At 44.6% G+C, this 18011-nt stretch overlaps 1 protein-coding gene across 1 annotated transcript in view; it reads right to left on the bottom strand.

The window, feature by feature from the left end:
• Window positions 1-18011, bottom strand: part of DPYD (dihydropyrimidine dehydrogenase) — a 1420302-nt gene that overhangs the window by 410244 nt on the left and 992047 nt on the right. The window contains exon 16 of the mRNA XM_069737684.1: window positions 1708-1791. Within this exon, the coding sequence (XP_069593785.1) occupies window positions 1708-1791 (84 nt within the window). The remainder of the gene's footprint in view (window positions 1-1707; window positions 1792-18011) is intronic.

The raw sequence follows: 18011 nt of genomic DNA, 5'->3' as shown, positions 1-18011 counted from the left end.
CATTCTGACCCCACGGGGTGGGATTTTGCGTGGAGCCCCAGATCGAGGGAGATTATCAGTGGTCTTGTATGTCTTCCATTTTCTAGTTATTGCTCCCACTGTTGATTTCTTCACTCCAAGCTGGTTGGCTATTGCAGATTCAGTCTTCCCAGCCTGGTGCAGGGCTACAATTTTGTTTCTGGTGTCCTTTGACAGCTCTTTGGTCTTCACCATAGTGGAGTTTGGAGTCAGACTGTTTGAGGGTGTGCACAGGTGTCTTTTTATACTGATAACAAGTTTAAACAGGTGCCATTACTACAGGTAATGAGTGGAGGAAAGAGGAGACTCTAAAAGAAGAAGTTACAGGTCTGTGAGAGCCAGAAATCTTGATTGTTTGTTTCTGACCAAATACTTATTTTCCACCATAATATGCAAAAAAAATGATAAAAAAACAGACAATGTGATTTTCTGGATTTTTTTTTCTCAGTTTGTCTCCCATAGTTGAGGTCTACCTATGATGTAAATTACAGACGCCTCTCATCTTTTTAAGTGGTGGAACTTGCACTATTGCTGACTGACTAAATACTTTTTTGCCCCACTGTATATGTGAATGTACTGATTTGTGTATATTTTTGTTTCTTTTTTTGTTGAAGCAAGTAATTCTAGAGTTCAGATTTTCCATTTTTGAGTTTTCGTTTTTTGCCCCCCTTTCTTCGCAGAGCCATAACTTTTTTATTTTTCCATCAATATGGCCACGTGATGTCTTTTTTTTTCGTGTGTGTGGGACATGTTGTATTTTTGAACGACACCATTAGTTTTAACATATCTGTAAATGATTTGGTTTTAAGGATTTCATCTCAGCAGCGCGTAAGTGATACCTTCCCATCGTTTTCCTCACAACAATGTAACATCGCCATTGGGAACACTGGAATGGTGCCGCTACGGGATGTAGCAGGAGCATATAATGTTTTTATTTTATTTCAGGTCCTGAATAGGTTAAGCTAAGATTACTCAGTAGTGGACAACCCCTTAACGCTTTGTAATGTTTTAAGACACAAAAACACACAGAGAGGTAAAAAAATACTCTGTTGCAAAAAAGTCACAGCAAATAAGCAAGTGCTAGTCAAAAAATGAAAAAATACAGGGTATTTATTTAATACGTTTTTTTGCAAAAAAATGTATGTTAAGCTGCTCCACCAATCGCCAAGGTATACCCATAATAGAGCAGTCCTACCTAATGTACATAATCCCTATCTGATGTATTTAAAAACCTGATCATCTGTATAGTACCTGTATAAGCAGGGTTCAGAGAGAAAAAATATACATGTGGACATGCAGGATGGAACAGCTACAATGCAAATGACCCACAGAGGAGTGGTGGACTCCCTAGTCTTGTAGAAACAAGAGAACAATTATAGAACCAAAAACACATGGGCTACTTGCACAGTGAACAAGTCTGTAGAAGCCTGTTCACACCACCAAAGAACTTGAAGACACAAAAACGCACAGAGAGGTCAAAAATACTCTGTTGCAAAAAAGTCACAGTAAATAAGCAAGTGCTAGTCAAAAAATGAAAAAATACAGTAATGTTTTACTATTCTAGTTCAGACCTTATAATGCCGCTGCTCTATGAATGCCGCTCAGCCGACCTACATACAGGTTTTCAATTCAAAGTTAAAAAACTCTTAACCTTAACGAAAGTAACAAGAAAGAAAGGGAAATTCTTACCTGCCCACATGCCAGACCCATGCCCCTTTCTCCCATGCCATGGGGGCAAGAAAGATTCAACTCCAGGGCGTCTGCACCTGAAGCCTGTAAATATAGTAATGAAAGTCAGATAACTATAGATTAATGTATGCATGTGTACAGTAGACGTTGTTACTAGTAATTATAGTTAGTGATGGTTAAGGAACATATCTGATTGCCATTTGGGAAAAAGAGATGAGAGGTCAGGTGAGCATTATTATTATTTGATTTTATATAGTTTTTCCAGCCCTCTCCAGCTCCACAAAACAGCAAATTCAGCCAGCTGCCATTTTGTTTCATACTTAATACATATACGTGTTTTTATAACATTGAAGGCGAATTAAATTTCACTAAAAAAAAATCACTCATTTATATTCATAAATATGTTATGGAACTAATAATTTAAAAGGTAACAATTTATGCTTTAAAAACTATGTGGATGTACAATCTTCTGAAAATGACCAGTCACATGGAGACTCCCGGTGCAAAGATGTCCCCAAACCGCCCCAAACCTCACTTCACTAGGTAACGCACCATCTGAGTATTGCAATTTATACTGTGAGTTCATTGCAAAAAAGCAAGCATTATTTAAAAAGAGATTAGGAAAGTATTGAGCTGGATCATTTCTATGAAGACATTTTCATTTCTATGGGATGGAATGACAATGAGACAATGAGACGTTTTCCCACCATTTCCATTCTCACGGTCCGTAAACATTAGGCTGCGCTCGAATATCATCTGTGTGCCATCTGATGTTTTTCAAGGACCCATTAATTTGCATTGCCGATTTTGACCCGACACAAATCAAAATTGGACATGTCTCCGATTTTAACCTCAGACTGCTTGGTCCGTAGAAAAAATATTGACACATGCATAGCCCCATGGAATATCATGAGTATGAGTGTTATCTATGAAATTCGAGGATAGCACTCATCTGATATAATCGGTTGTGTACATGAGACCTAATAGTGAGTCTGCCATTTGGTACCACATGTGTGCCTCATCATTTTGACATGAACGTAAAACTTGTGCATTATTTTAGCTCCATAAGAAGTATTTTCTGGGCAGCACCGTGGCTCAGTGGCTAGCACTGTTGCTTTGCAGAGTAGGGGTCTGGGTTCAAATCCCACCAGGTATAATATCTGCCAGGAGTTTGTATGTTCTCCTCGTGTTTGCATGGGTTTCCTCCCACAGTCCAAAAACATACCGATAAGGAATCTAGATTGTGAGCCCCGTCGGGGACGGTGCCGATAATGTCTGTAAAGCGCTGTGGAATTAATCTAATATATAAAGCTGAATGTGTGTGTATGTGTGTATGTGTGTATGTCCGGGATTGGCATCTGCACCGTCGCAGCTACAGCCACAAAATTTTGCACAGTCACACGTCTGGACCCCGAGAGCGTCATAGGCTGTGTTGTGAGGCGAAATTTTAACCCTGCGCTTCCAATTCACCAAACAATTTTGCCCCTATCTACATAATGGGGAAAAAGTGAAAGGAAAAGTGTTGGAGGCAAATTGACAGCTGCCAGATGTGAACAAGGGGGACTTAAAGAATGAGAGCGATGGCGCCAAAGAGTATATACCGTACAGTTGCTAGGGTGGGTGTTGTGAGTTCTGTTTTTGGGCTCCCTCTGGTGGTTACTAGGGTTGAGCGAAACGGGTCGAACATTTTCAAAAGTCGCCGACTTTTGGCGAAGTCGAGTTTCATGAAACCCGATCCGACCCCTGTGCGTGGTCGGCCATGCGGTACGCGACTTTCGCGCCAAAGTCGCGTTTCAATGACGCGAAAAGCGCCATTTCTCAGCCAATGAAGGTAAACGCAGAGTGTGGGCAGCGTGATGACATAGGTCCTGGTCCCCACCATCTTAGAGAAGGGCATTGCAGTGATTGGCTTGCTGTCCGCGGTGTCACAGGGGCTATAAAGGGGCGTTCCCGCCGACCGCCATGTTACTGCTGCTGATCTGAGCTTAGGGAGAGGTTGCTGCCGCTTCGTCAGAAGCAGGGATAGCGTTAGGCAGGGTCCATTAACCACAAAACCGCTTGTGCTGTAGCGATTTCCACTGCCCAACACCACCTTCGGTGTGCAGGGACAGTGAAAGCTCCTTTTTTTTTTTTTTTCCTCAGCGCTGTAGCTCATTGGGCTGCCCTAGAAGGCTCCCTGATAGCTGCATTGCTGTGTGTACGCCGCTGTGCAAACCAACTGCTTTTTTCAAAGCACAAATCCTCTTGTTCCTTCCTTTCTGCACAGCTATCTTGTTTGTTTGTCCACACTTTTTATTTAATTTGTGCATCAGTCCACTCCTTATTGCTGCCTGCCATACCTGGCTGAGATTACTGCAGGGAGATAGTAATTGAAGGACAGTTCCTTTTTTTTTTTTTTTTGTGGGAGATTAAGATTGACATTTCTGCTAGAGTGCCATCTCTGTCTGTGTCATCTCTCACTCAGTGGGCCATAGAAAGCCTATTTATTTTTTTGCTTGATTTGGGTTCCAAAATCTACCAGAAAAAATCACAACATCAATCAGTGGGAGAAAAATATTGGCCTCAGGGCTTGTGTGCCACTCCTTACTCCTGTGTGTGCCATCTCTCACTCAGTGGGCCATAGAAAGCCTATTAATTTTTTTGCTTGATTTGGGTTCTAAATTCTACCTGAAAAAATCAATAAATCAATCAGTGGGAGATTAATATTGGCCTTTGGGCTTGTGTGCCAGTCCTAAGCGTGCCATCTCTCTCTCTCTCAGATAGTGGGCCATAGAAAGCCTATTTTTTTTATTATTTTATTGGGTTTATAAATTTTCCCTGGAAAAAAAAAAAAAGTGGGAGATTAATATTGGCCTCTGGGCTTGTGTGCCAGTCCTGAGCGTGCCATCTCTCTCACAAATAGTGGGCCATAGAAAGCCTATTTATTTTTTTGGTTGATTTGGGTTCATAATACTACCTGAAAAAATCAATCAATCAATCAGTGGGAGATTAATATTGGCCTTTGGGCTTGTGTGCCAGTCCTAAGCATGCCATCTCTCTCTCTCAGATAGTGGGCCATAGAAAGCCTATTTATTATTATTTTTTTTATTGGGTTTATAAATTTTCCCTGGAAAAAAAAAAAAATGGGAGATTAATATTGGCCTCTGGGCTTGTGTGCCAGTCCTGAGCGTGCCATCTCTCTCACAAATAGTGGGCCATAGAAAGCCTATTAATTTTTTTGCTTGATTTGGGTTCCAAAATCTACCAAAAAAAATCACTAAATCAATCAGTGGGAGATTAATATTGGCCTCTGGGCTTGTGTGCCACTCCTGACTCCTGTGAGCGTCATCTGTCACTCAGTGGGCCCTAGAAAGCCTATTTTTTGTTTTATTTGTTTTCTAAATTCTCCCTGAAAAAATCATTTTATTTTCTTTGGTTTCTAAATTATTCCTGAAAAAAATCATTTTTTTTGTATTTTTTTTTCTCTAAAGTCTCCCTGAAAAAAAAAATAAAAAATCTGTGGGAGATTCATATTGCCCCTTCTGCTTGTGTGCCAGTCTTGACTCCTGGGTGTGCCATCTCTCTCTCTCTCCCCAATTGTGGGCCATAGAAAGCCTATTAATTTTTTTGCTTGATTTGGGTTCCAAAATCTACCAAAAATAATCACTAAATCAATCAGTGGGAGATTAATATTGGCCTCTGGGCTTGTCTGCCACTCCTGACTCCTGTGTGCGTCATCTGTCACTCAGTGGGCCCTAGAAAGCCTATTTTTTGTTTTATTTGTTTTCTAAATTCTCCCTGAAAAAATCATTTTATTTTCTTTGGTTTCTAAATTATTCCTGAAAAAAATCATTTTTTTTGTATTTTTTTTCTCTAAAGTCTCCCTGAAAAAAAAAAAAAATCTGTGGGAGATTCATATTGCCCCTTCTGCTTGTGTGCCAGTCTTGACTCCTGGGTGTGCCATCTCTCTCTCTCTCCCCAATTGTGGGCCATAGAAAGCCTATTAAGTTTTTTGCTTGATTTGGGTTCCAAAATCTACCAAAAAAAATAACTAAATCAATCAGTGGGAGATTAATATTGGCCTCTGGGCTTGTGTGCCACTCCTGACTCCTGTGTGCGTCATCTGTCACTCAGTGGGCCCTAGAAAGCCTATTTTTTGTTTTATTTGTTTTCTAAATTCTCCCTGAAACAATCATTTTATTTTCTTTGGTTTCTAAATTATTCCTGAAAAAAAATCATTTTTTTTGTATTTTTTTTTTCTCTCAAATCTCCCTGAAAAAAAAAAAAAAAAAATCTGTGGGAGATTCATATTGCCCCTTCTGCTTGTGTGCCAGTCTTGACTCCTGGGTGTGCCATCTCTCTCTCTCTCCCCAATTGTGGGCCATAGAAAGCCTATTAATTTTTTTGCTTGATTTGGGTTCCAAAATCTACCAAAAAAAATCACTAAATCAATCAGTGGGAGATTAATATTGGCCTCTGGGCTTGTGTGCCACTCCTGACTCCTGTGTGCGTCATCTGTCACTCAGTGGGCCCTAGAAAGCCTATTTTTTGTTTTATTTGTTTTCTAAATTCTCCCTGAAACAATCATTTTATTTTCTTTGGTTTCTAAATTATTCCTGAAAAAAATCATTTTTTTTGTATTTTTTTTTCTCTCAAGTCTCCCTGAAAAAAAAAAAAAAAAAAATTTGTGGGAGATTCATATTGCCCCTTCTGCTTGTGTGCCAGTCTTGACTCCTGGGTGTGCCATCTCTCTCTCTCCCCAATTGTGGGCCATAGAAAGCCTATTAATTTTTTTGCTTGATTTGGGTTCCAAAATCTACCAAAAAAAATAACTAAATCAATCGGTGGGAGATTAATATTGGCCTCTGGGCTTGTGTGCCACTCCTGACTCCTGTGTGCGTCCTCTCTCACTCAGTGGGCCCTACAAAGCCTTTTTTTTTTTTTTTTCCTAAATTCTCCCTGAAACAATCATTTCATTTTATTTGTTTTATAAATTCTTCTGTAAAAAATAATTTTTTTTTAATTTTTTTTTTTTCTGAAGTCTCCCTTTTAAAAAAAACAAACACAAATCAGTGGGAGATAAATATTTACATTTGCGCTTCAGTGACAGTCCTGCGTGTGTGCCATCTCATTTGTTGCCACCAACAACAGAGTGTGTAACATTGTGCCTGATTTTCGTTGTGGTCTCACTCACCTGTAAAGGGGTAGCTAAATCATACTGAAGTTATAGCTCACCGTGTAAGTTGTGTGACAGCAACAAATACCGTTCGTTTGGTAACGTTTTTAAAACAATGAGGAAGTCTGGTGGAAGAGGTCGTGGCCGGGGGCGTTCATTGTCAGCTGGTAATGAGGGTAGTGGTAGTGGTGGAGCATCAGGTGGTCGTGGGAAAAAAAATATTGCACCTAAGTCTGGAGCTGTGGAGCCAGGTTCGTCGTCTGGCTACACAAGGCCTCGAACCCTCCCTTTTCTGGGAGTAGGAAAACCGCTTTTAAAGCCGGAGCATCAAGAGCAAGTTTTGGCTTATCTTGCTGACTCAGCCTCTAGCTCTTTTGCCTCCTCTCGTGAAACTGGTAAAAGTAAAAGCAGCGCGTCGTTAGTGGATGTTCACGGTCAGGGACAAGTCGCTTCCTTGTCCTCTTCAGCAAAAACAACAACAGAGAAGAATGCAGCAGGTGACACAACGGGTTACTCCATGGAGCTCTTTACACATACCGTCCCTGGCTTAGAAAGTGAAGCAGTTAACAGTCCATGCCCATTACAAGTTGAATCTGACATGGAGTGCACTGATGCACAGCCACAGCCAGACTACTATGCTGGTCCTTTGACTCAGACCACAACATTGCCCTCGCAGGGTGCTGATCAAGAATCAGACCCTGATGAGACTATGTTGCCCCATCACGAACGCTATACCACCGACCGACACGGTGACACAGACGAAGTTGCACACGAGCTACAAGAAGAGGTAATAGATGACCCAGTTCTTGACCCTGATTGGCAGCCATTGGGGGAACAGGGTGCAGGCGGCAGCAGTTCTGAAGCGGAGGAGGAGGGGCCGCAGCAGGCATCAACATCGCAACAGGTTCCATCTGCCGGGCCCGTATCTTGGCCAAAACGCGTGGCAAAGTCAAAACCTGTTGGAGGACAGCGTGGCCATCCTGTTAAAGCTCAGTCTGCAATGCCTGAAAAGGTATCCGATGCTAGAAAGAGTGCAGTCTGGCATTTTTTTAAACAACATCCAATTGATCAGCACAAAGTAATCTGTCAAAAATGTTCAACTACCTTAAGCAGAGGGCAGAATCTGAAAAGTCTCAATACAAGTTGCATGCATAGACATTTAACCACCATGCATTTGCAAGCTTGGACTAACTACCAAACGTCCCTTAAGGTTGTAGCACCCTCGGCCAATGAAGCTACTCATCAACGCAACATCCCTTCCGGCAGTGTAGGGCCACCATTTTCTGCACCACCTGCAGTATCTGTGCAGGTTTCTTTGCCAGGCCAAAGCAGTCAGGGTCAGGGAATCTCCAGTTTCGTAGTAGGAAACACTGCATCTAGGGCACCGGCGGCAACAATACCATCTCCCACCGTCTCTCAGTCTGCCATGTCCACCGGCACCCCCGCTAGTTCCACGATCTCCAGCTCTCCAGTCCAGCTCACCCTACATGAGACTATGGTTAGAAAAAGGAAGTACTTAGCCTCGCATCCGCGTACACAGGGTTTGAACGCCCACATAGCTAGACTAATCTCGTTAGAGATGATGCCCTACCGGTTAGTTGAAAGCGAAGCTTTCAAAGACCTGATGGACTACGCTGTACCACGCTACGAGCTACCCAGTCGACACTTTTTTTCCAGAAAAGCCATCCCAGCCCTCCACCAGCATGTTAAAGAGCGCATCGTCCATGCACTCAGGCAATCTGTGAGCACAAAGGTGCACCTGACAACAGATGCATGGACCAGTAGGCATGGCCAGGGACGTTACGTGTCCATCACGGCACACTGGGTAAATGTGGTGGATTCAGGGTCCACAGGGGACAGAAAGTTTGGGACAGTTCTGCCTAGCCCACGGTCTAGGAAACAATTGGCTGTAGCCGTTCGCACCCCCTCCTCCTCCTCCTCCTCCTCGTCCTCCTGCAGAAGCGAGAGCTCGTCCACAGACCGCAGTCGCACAACCACTCCATCCGCAGCTGCCACTGTTGCACACCAGGTCTCCCATTATGGGGCAGCTACTGGCAAACGTCAGCAGGCTGTATTGGCTATGAAGTGTTTGGGCGACAACAGACACACCGCGGAAGTTCTGTCCGAGTTCTTGCAGCAAGAAACGCAGTCGTGGCTGGGCACTGTAGATCTTGAGGCAGGCAAGGTAGTGAGTGATAACGGAAGGAATTTCATGGCTGCCATCTCCCTTTCCCAACTGAAACACATTCCTTGCCTGGCTCACACCTTAAACCTGGTGGTGCAGTGCTTCCTGAAAAGTTATCCGGGGTTATCCGACCTGCTCCTCAAAGTGCGTGGACTTTGCGCACATATCCGCCGTTCGCCTGTACACTCCAGCCGTATGCAGACCTATCAGCGTTCTTTGAACCTTCCCCAGCATCGCCTAATCATAGACGTTGTTACAAGGTGGAACTCAACACTGCACATGCTTCAGAGACTGTGCGAACAGAGGCGGGCTGTTATGTTTTTGTGGGAGGATACACATACACGGGCAGGCAGTAGGATGGCAGACATGGAGTTGTCAGGTGTGCAGTGGTCGAAGATTCAAGACATGTGTCAAGTCCTTCAGTGTTTTGAGGAATGCACACGGCTGGTTAGTGCAGACAACGCCATAATAAGCATGAGCATCCCCCTAATGTGTCTGCTGATGCAAAGTTTGATGCACATAAAGGATCAGGCGTCTGCACCAGAGGAAGAGGAAAGCCTTGATGACAGTCAGCCATTGTCTGGTCAGGGCAGTGTACAGGACGAGGTAGCGGGCGAAGAGGAGGTGGAGGATGAGGAGGATGATGGGGATGAGTATATTTTTAATGAGGAAGCTTTCCCGGGGTCATTGGAAATTGGTGGCGTGGCAAGGGCGGGTTCTGGTTTTTTGAGGGACACAAGTGACGTAGATTTGCCTGCAACTGCCCCTCAACCAAGCACAACCGCAGATTTGACAACTGGAACTTTGGCCCACATGGCGGATTATGCCTTGCGTATCCTCAAAAGGGACACACGCATTACAAAAATGATGAACGATGACGATTACTGGTTGGCCTGCCTCCTTGATCCTCGCTATAAAGGCAAATTGCAAAATATTATGCCACATGAGAACTTGGAACTAATATTAGCAACAAAACAATCAACTCTTGTTGACCGTTTGCTTCTGGCATTCCCTGCACACAGCGCCCGTGATCGTTCTCACACGAGCTCCAGGGACCAGCAGACCAGAGGTGTTAGAGGGGCAGAAATCAGAAGTGGCGTTGGCCAGAGGGGTTTTCTGACCAGGTTGTGGAGTGATTTTGCTATGACCGCAGACAGGACAGGTACTGCAGCATCAATTCAAAGTGACAGGAGACAACATTTGTCCAGTATGGTTACAAACTATTTTTCATCCCTTATCGACGTTCTCCCTCAACCGTCATTCCCATTTGATTACTGGGCATCCAAATTAGACACCTGGCCAGAATTGGCAGAATATGCATTGCAGGAGCTTGCTTGCCCGGCAGCTAGTGTCCTATCAGAAAGAGTATTCAGTGCTGCAGGTTCAATACTAACTGAAAAAAGGACTCGTCTGGCTACCCAAAATGTAGATGATCTAACCTTCATTAAAATGAACCACAACTGGATTTCGAAATCTTTTGCCCCACCTTGCCCGGCTGACACCTAACTTTCCTATGAAAAGGTCTTGCCTGTGGACTCTTCTGAATGACTTTTCCAATCTCGTAATTTTCTGCACCTGATTGTCCAGCATACGACATGTTTACTCCTAACAAAATGGCCAAACTCCCCACACGGGGCCGTGGTATCGCCACTTTGCGCCAGCACCCGTGAGAGTGTTGTTTGTCTGAAGAGGTGGGTGTGCCCGCTTTTGGTCGAAGGCACTGCCACTGGGTCCCTCATAGTACAATAAAGTGTCTCTGGCGGTGGTGGTGCGCACCCAACGTCAGACACACCATTGTAATATGAGGGGCCCTGGGCCTGTACCGCCGGCCACAAGACAGTTCCCCCCCCCAGCTCAAACAGTGCTCTACCACTAGCAAAATTATATCTCACAGCTTCACCAATGTTTAGTCTATGCGCTGACATCCTTCAATGCCTGGCACTGACAATACCATTGTTTTGACATTTTTGTTATGTTAGGCCTTCGAAGCCTGTCTGCGGTCCGTTCTTTCTACAACTACTACACTGACCAGGCCACTGCTGGCCGTGTTCCCCTGGAACCAATTTAAACTTGCCTACAGCCAGCCCAATTTTGTTATGTTAGGCCTTCTTAGCCTGTCTGCCGTCACTCCTTCCACTAGACTTCCACTGACCAGACCACTGTTGCCCGTGTACCCCTGGAACCAATTTTAAATTGCCAACAGCCAAATGTTATTATGTTAGGCCTTTGATGCCTGTCTGCCGTCACTCCTTCCACTAGACTTCCACTGACCAGACCACTGTTGCCCGTGTACCCCTGGAACCAATTTTAAATTGCCAACAGCCCAATGTTATGATGTTAGGCCTTTGATGCCTGTCTGCCGTCACTCCTTCCACTAGGCCTCCACTGACCTGTCTACTGCTGCCCGTGTTCCCATGGAACCAATTGTAAATTGCCTACAGCCAGCCCATTTTATTACGTTAGGCCTTCGAAGCCTGTCTGCGGTCCCTCCTTCCACTAGGCCTCCACTTACCTGTCTACTGCTGCCCGTGTTCCCCTGGAACCAATTTTAAATTGCCTACAGGCAGCCCAATTTATTATGTTAGGCCTTCGAAGCCTGTCTGCGGTCCCTCCTTCCACTAGGCCTCCACTTACCTGTCTACTGCTGCCCGTGTTCCCCTGGAACCAATTTTAAATTGCCTACAGCCAGCCCATTTTATTATGTTAGGCCTTCGAAGCCTGTCTGCGGTCCCTCCTTCCACTAGGCCTCCACTGACCTGTCTACTGCTGCCCGTGTTCCCCTGGAACCAATTTTAAACTGCCTACAGGCAGCCCAATTTATTATGTTAGGGCTTCGAAGCCTGTCTGCGGTCCCTCCTTCCACTAGGCCTACACTGACCTGTCTACTGCTGCCCGTGTACCCCTTGAACCAACATCATAAAATAAAATAAAAAGTATTTTGCTTATAAAAAAGAAAATACTGGTGAGATATCAAATGCAGACATTTTAACATTAAAAACAAACACACAACTAAAATCTGGTACAGTACTAAAAATGGCCACCAGCTACAATTACTTTATCCTGCAAGTATTTAACTGAAAGGTTTTTTAAATTGAAAACACAGATATGGCATCCACCGAGTGTTGTCCTGTCGCGTCTTCTTTATATTATTGCCGAGAAGATGCAAAACAATGAAAATAATAAAATCATTAATTACCAAAATAATAGAGAAAGTCAACACCACATTGCAAATAAACATTCATTCCAAATAAAGAAGCAGGGCGCGTCCGAGGGTGAGTATATACCTAATAAGAATATAATCACCCTCGGACGCGCAATGCTTATTTCCAACAGCCTTCCTTCCTAAGAATCAGCCCCGGTGTAGAGAGACGTTGTGTTACACTTCAAGGTGTTCCCCAGGTTGTCTTTCCTGAGCTTCGATCTTCCGGCTCTCGTTTAGTAGTTCTTGGAAACTACACTGCATTAGGCCTTCAAATTGGGTATGGGGTGTAGAGAGAGGGTGTGTTACACTCCAAGGTGTTCCCCAGGTTGCCTTTCCTGAGCTTCGATCTTCCGGCTCTCGTTTAGTAGTTGTTGGAAACTACACTGCATTAGGCCTTCAAATTGGGTATGGGGTGTAGAGAGAGGGTGTGTTACACTCCAAGATGTTCCCCAGGTTGCCTTTCCTGAGCTTCGATCTTCCGGCTCTCGTTTAGTAGTTCTTGGAAACTACACTGCATTAGGCCTTCAAATTGGGTATGGGGTGTAGAGAGAGGGTGTGTTACACTCCAAGGTGTTCCCCAGGTTGCCTTTCCTGAGCTTCGATCTTCATGCTCTTGTTTAGTAGTTGTCGGAAACTACGCTGCATTAGGCCTACAAATTGGGTATGGGGTGTAGAGAGAGGGTTTGTTACACTCCAAGGTGTTCCCCAGGTTGCCTTTCCTGAGCTTCGATCTTCCGGCTCTCGTTTAGTAGTTGTTGGAAACTACGCTGCATTAGGCCTTCAAATTGGGTATGGGGTGTAGAGAGAGGGTGTGTTACACTCCAAGGTGTTCCCCAGGTTGCCTTTCCTGAGCTTCGATCTTCCGGCTCTCGTTTAGTAGTTCTTGGAAACTACACTGCATTAGGCCTTCAAATTGGGTATGGGGTGTAGAGAGAGGGTGTGTTACACTCCAAGGTGTTCCCCAGGTTGCCTTTCCTGAGCTTCGATCTTCCGGCTCTCGTTTAGTAGTTCTTGGAAACTACACTGCATTAGGCCTACAAATTGGGTATGGGGTGGAGAGAGATGGTGTGTTACACTCCAAGGTGTTCCCCAGGTTGCCTTTCCTGAGCTTCTATCTTCAGGCTCTCATTAAATTGTGGTTAAATGGAACAACTGCATTTGGCGTACTAGTTGGTTTGGGGCCTACTATCGGTGTCTGCCACTCCTTGCTGTTCTCCTGGTTTCCTGTCCTGAAATTCCATTTTCAGGCTCTCGTTAAGTAGTTGTTAATGTTAGACTGCATTTGGCCTACTAGTTGGGTTGGGGCCTACTATCGGTGTCTGCCACTCCTTGCTGTTCTCCTCCACTGAACAAAGCTGTGCCGCCTGTTTACTACGGTTGCCAATTTTGAACTGCATTTCGACTACTTACTGATTTGGCCCTACTCTCTGTGTCAGCCTCTTATTCCAGTTGTCCTCCACTGCAATGCCCCCTGGTTATTCCTGTGTTACCAATTTTGAACTGCATTTAGCCCACTTTATTCTTTGGGCCTATATCTGTGTTTCCACTTCATCGTGCCCATTGCCCAGCCAGTGATAGATGAGTCTGCTGGTACATTGACCCATAACGCAACATTCCCCGTGCATGCTACACAACAACATTGTGACCCTGCTGAAAGTCAAGTTGCTCTTCCCGCATACCATACCACCTTACACGGGGACAAAGAGGAAGGTGCAGATGAAAGTGCAGGTTCCTTCATCAGGTGGGGGGAGGAATACTAGTTGGCGATGTCACTGGCACAGGGCCTCTCATAGTACGCAAAAGTGTTGCTGCCGGTGGGAGGCGCCCCCGCCGTGCAAACACACCGCTGTACTTTGAGGGGCCCTGTGCCAGTGCCAATGCCAACAAGTGGGCCCCCCCTGCTTGCTCAGGATCACAGCACTTGCAAAGTTGAAATACTTACCTCTCCCTGCTCCACTGCCGTGACGTGGTCCAGATTTCCTGGGCCCACTAATTACTTGAACCAGCCCTACCCCACACAACTTTAGCCAAATGACCCCCAATTTCAAATGCCTTCCAATTATTATAAGGTAAATTACGCTTGACAAGCTTCATTAAGAAGAATGGATGGTTTTGACATTAAAATGGGCACTCTAGGTGTTTTCCTGGCCCCCACTCACTGCCGACTAAGCTGCCCCATTGACTTGCATTGGGTTTCGTGTTTCGGTCGATCCCGACTTTTCGCCATAATCGGCCGATTTCACTCGACCCGACTTTTGAGATAGTCGGGTTTCGCGAAACCCGGCTCGACTCTAAAAAGGTCAAGGTCGCTCAACTCTAGTGGTTGCTGATGGTACTGGGTGATTTGTGTTCTGCTGTCTCTGGTGTCCACCTGTTCTATTAGGATTTGGGAGTTTCCTATTTAACCGGGCTTTCTTGTCATTTCCCCGCCGGCTATCAAGGTTATCAGAGTGTTTTGTTACCTCAGCTTCTGGCTTCAGTAATCTTCAGGACTAGCTAAGTTTTTGATTTTCTTGTTCCACGTTTTGCTTTATTTTTGTCTTGTCCAGCTTGCATGTAATTGTTTCTTTGCTGCTGGTTGCTCTAGTGGGCTGTAATTGCTCCTCATGTTCCATGAGTTGGAACATGAGTTCAAGTAATTACAGGATGGTTTTTTGAAGGGTTTTTTGCTGACCGCGCAGTTTACTTTTGTATCCTCTGCTATCTAGTTTAAGCGGGCCTCATTTTGCTGAATCTGTTTTCATACTGTGTATGTGCCTTCCTCTCATTTCACCGTCATTATATGTGGGGGGCTGCTATTTCTGTGGGGTATTTCTCTGGCAGCAAGAGAGGTCTGTGTTTCTTCTAATAGGGGAAGTTAGATCTTCGGCTGGTGCGAGACGTCTAGGATCAACGTAGGCACGTTCCCCGGCTATTGTTATTTGTGTGTTCAGGTTTAGGGTCGCGGTCAGCTCAGGTTCCATCACCCTAGAGCTCATTGGTGCTTGTCCTTTTGTGATTCTCTGCCATTGGAATCATGACAGTATAGCCGGCCAAAATGTTTGGGCTGAAGTAGGAGGAAAAGTAGTCTGAGGAAGTTTTTTTTTTTTTTTTTCCTCTCCTCTGAGGTTGCTGCCTAGCCTTAATTGCAGCCTGGCTGATTTTTTTTTTTCCTCCTCTTAATCCTTGAATGGCTCTGACCTTAGCTGTTTATCATGGACGTCCAGAGTTTAGCTTCCAGCTTGAATAATCTTGCTGCTAAGGTTCAAAATATACAAGATTTTGTTGTACATGCTCCTATGTCTGAACCTAGAATTCCTATTCCAGAGTTATTTGCTGGAGATAGAGCTAGTTTTCTGAATTTTAGGAACAATTGCAAGCTGTTCCTTTCTTTGAAATCTCGCTCTTCTGGAGACCCTGCTCAGCAGGTTAAGATTATTATATCTTTCCTGCGGGGTGACCCTCAAAATTGGGCATTTGCATTGGCACCAGGGGATCCTGCGTTGCTTAATGTGGATGCGTTTTTTCTGGCATTGGGCTTGCTCTATGAGGAACCTAACCAGGAGATTCAGGCTGAAAAAGCTTTATTAGCTCTCTCTCAGGGGCAAGATGAAACAGAAATATATTGTCAAAAATTTCGGAAATGGTCAGTGCTTACTCAGTGGAATGAGTGCGCCCTGGCTGCAAAGTTCAGAGATGGCCTTTCTGAGGCCATTAAAGATGTTATGGTGGGGTTCCCTGCGCCTACGGGTCTGAATGAGTCTATGACTTTGGCTATTCAGATTGATCGGCATTTACGGGAGCGCAAACCTGTGCAGCATTTGGCGGTGTCTTCTGAACAGGCACTTGAGACAATGCAATGTGATAGAGTTCAGTCTAGAAGTGAACGGCAAAACTATAGGCGGAAAAATGGGTTGTGCTTTTATTGTGGTGATTCAGCTCATGTTATATCAGCATGCTCTAAACGCACAAAAAAGGTTGATAAGTCTGTTGCCATTAGTACGTTACAGTCTAAGTTCATTCTGTCTGTGACTCTGATTTGCTCATTATCATCCATTTCCGTCGATGCCTATGTAGATTCAGGCGCTGCCCTGAGTCTTATGGATTGGTCATTTGCCAAGCGATGTGGGTTTAGTCTTGAGCCTCTGGAAGTCCCTATTCCTTTGAAGGGAATTGACTCTACACCTTTAGCTATGAATAAACCTCAGTACTGGACACAAGTGACCATGCGTATGACTCCTGTTCATCAGGAGGTGATTCGCTTCCTGGTATTGTATAATTTACATGATGTTCTAGTACTTGGTCTGCCATGGTTACAAACTCATAATCCAGTCCTTGACTGGAAAACAATGTCTGTGTTAAGCTGGGGATGTCAGGGGGTTCATGATGATGCACCTCCGATTTCTATCGCTTCATCTAGTCCTTCTGAGGTTCCTGTATTTTTGTCTGATTATCGGGATGTTTTTGAGGAGCCTAAGCTCAGTTCGCTTCCTCCTCACAGGGATTGCGATTGTGCTATAGATTTAATTCCTGGTAGTAAATTTCCTAAAGGTCGTTTGTTCAATCTGTCAGTGCCAGAGCATACTGCTATGCAGGATTATGTTAAGGAGTCCTTGGAAAAGGGACATATCCGTCCATCTTCGTCCCTTTTGGGAGCAGGTTTTTTTTTCGTGGCCAAAAAAGATGGGTCCTTGAGGCCTTGTATAGATTATCGTCTTTTGAATAAGATTACCGTAAAATATCAGTATCCTTTGCCTTTGTTGACTGATTTGTTTGCTCGCATTAAGGGGGCTAAATGGTTCACTAAGATTGATCTACGGGGTGCGTATAATCTTATACGAATAAAGCAAGGTGATGAGTGGAAAACCGCATTTAATACGCCTGAGGGCCATTTTGAGTATTTGGTAATGCCTTTCGGACTTTCTAATGCTCCTTCAGTCTTCCAGTCCTTTATGCACGATATTTTCCGTGAATATCTGGATAAATTTATGATTGTGTATTTGGATGATATTTTGTTTTTTTCTGATGACTGGGAGTCTCATGTTCAGCAGGTCAGGAAGGTGTTTCAGGTCCTGCGGGCTAATTCCTTGTTTGTAAAGGGCTCAAAGTGTCTCTTTGGAGTCCAGAAGATTTCTTTCTTGGGGTATATTTTTTCCCCTTCTACTATTGAGATGGATCCCGTCAAGGTTCGGGCTATTTGTGACTGGACGCAGCCTGCATCTCTTAAGAGTCTGCAGAAGTTCTTGGGCTTTGCTAATTTCTATCGTCGTTTTATAACTACCGTATATACTCGAGTATAAGCCGACCCGAGTATAAGCCGACCCCCCTAATTTTGCCACAAAAAACTGGGAAAACTTATTGACTCGAGTATAAGCCTAGGGTGGAAATGCAGCATTTACCGGTGAATTTCAAAAATAAAAATAGATCATTATTTCCCCATAGCTGTGCCATATAGTGCTCTACACCATTCATATTTCCCCATAGCTGTGCCCCATATAGTGCTCTGCACCGTTCACTGTGCCCCCTAGCTGTGCCATATACAGTGCTCTGCACCGTTCACTGTGCCCCATAGCTGTGCCATATACGGTGCTCTGCACCGTTCATTGTGCCCCCTAGCTGTGCCATATACGGTGCTCTGCACCGTTCACTGTGCCCCCTAGCTGTGCCTTATACGGTGCTCTGCACCGTTCATTGTGCCCCCTAGCTGTGCCTTATACGGTGCTCTGCACCGTTCATTGTGCCCCCTAGCTGTGCCTTATACGGTGCTCTGCACCGTTCATTGT

The sequence above is a fragment of the Ranitomeya imitator genome, chromosome 8 (genome assembly GCF_032444005.1).
Source record: "Ranitomeya imitator isolate aRanImi1 chromosome 8, aRanImi1.pri, whole genome shotgun sequence".
Lineage (NCBI taxonomy): Eukaryota > Metazoa > Chordata > Amphibia > Anura > Dendrobatidae > Ranitomeya > Ranitomeya imitator.
This window is presented reverse-complemented; position numbering and strand designations above follow the sequence as displayed.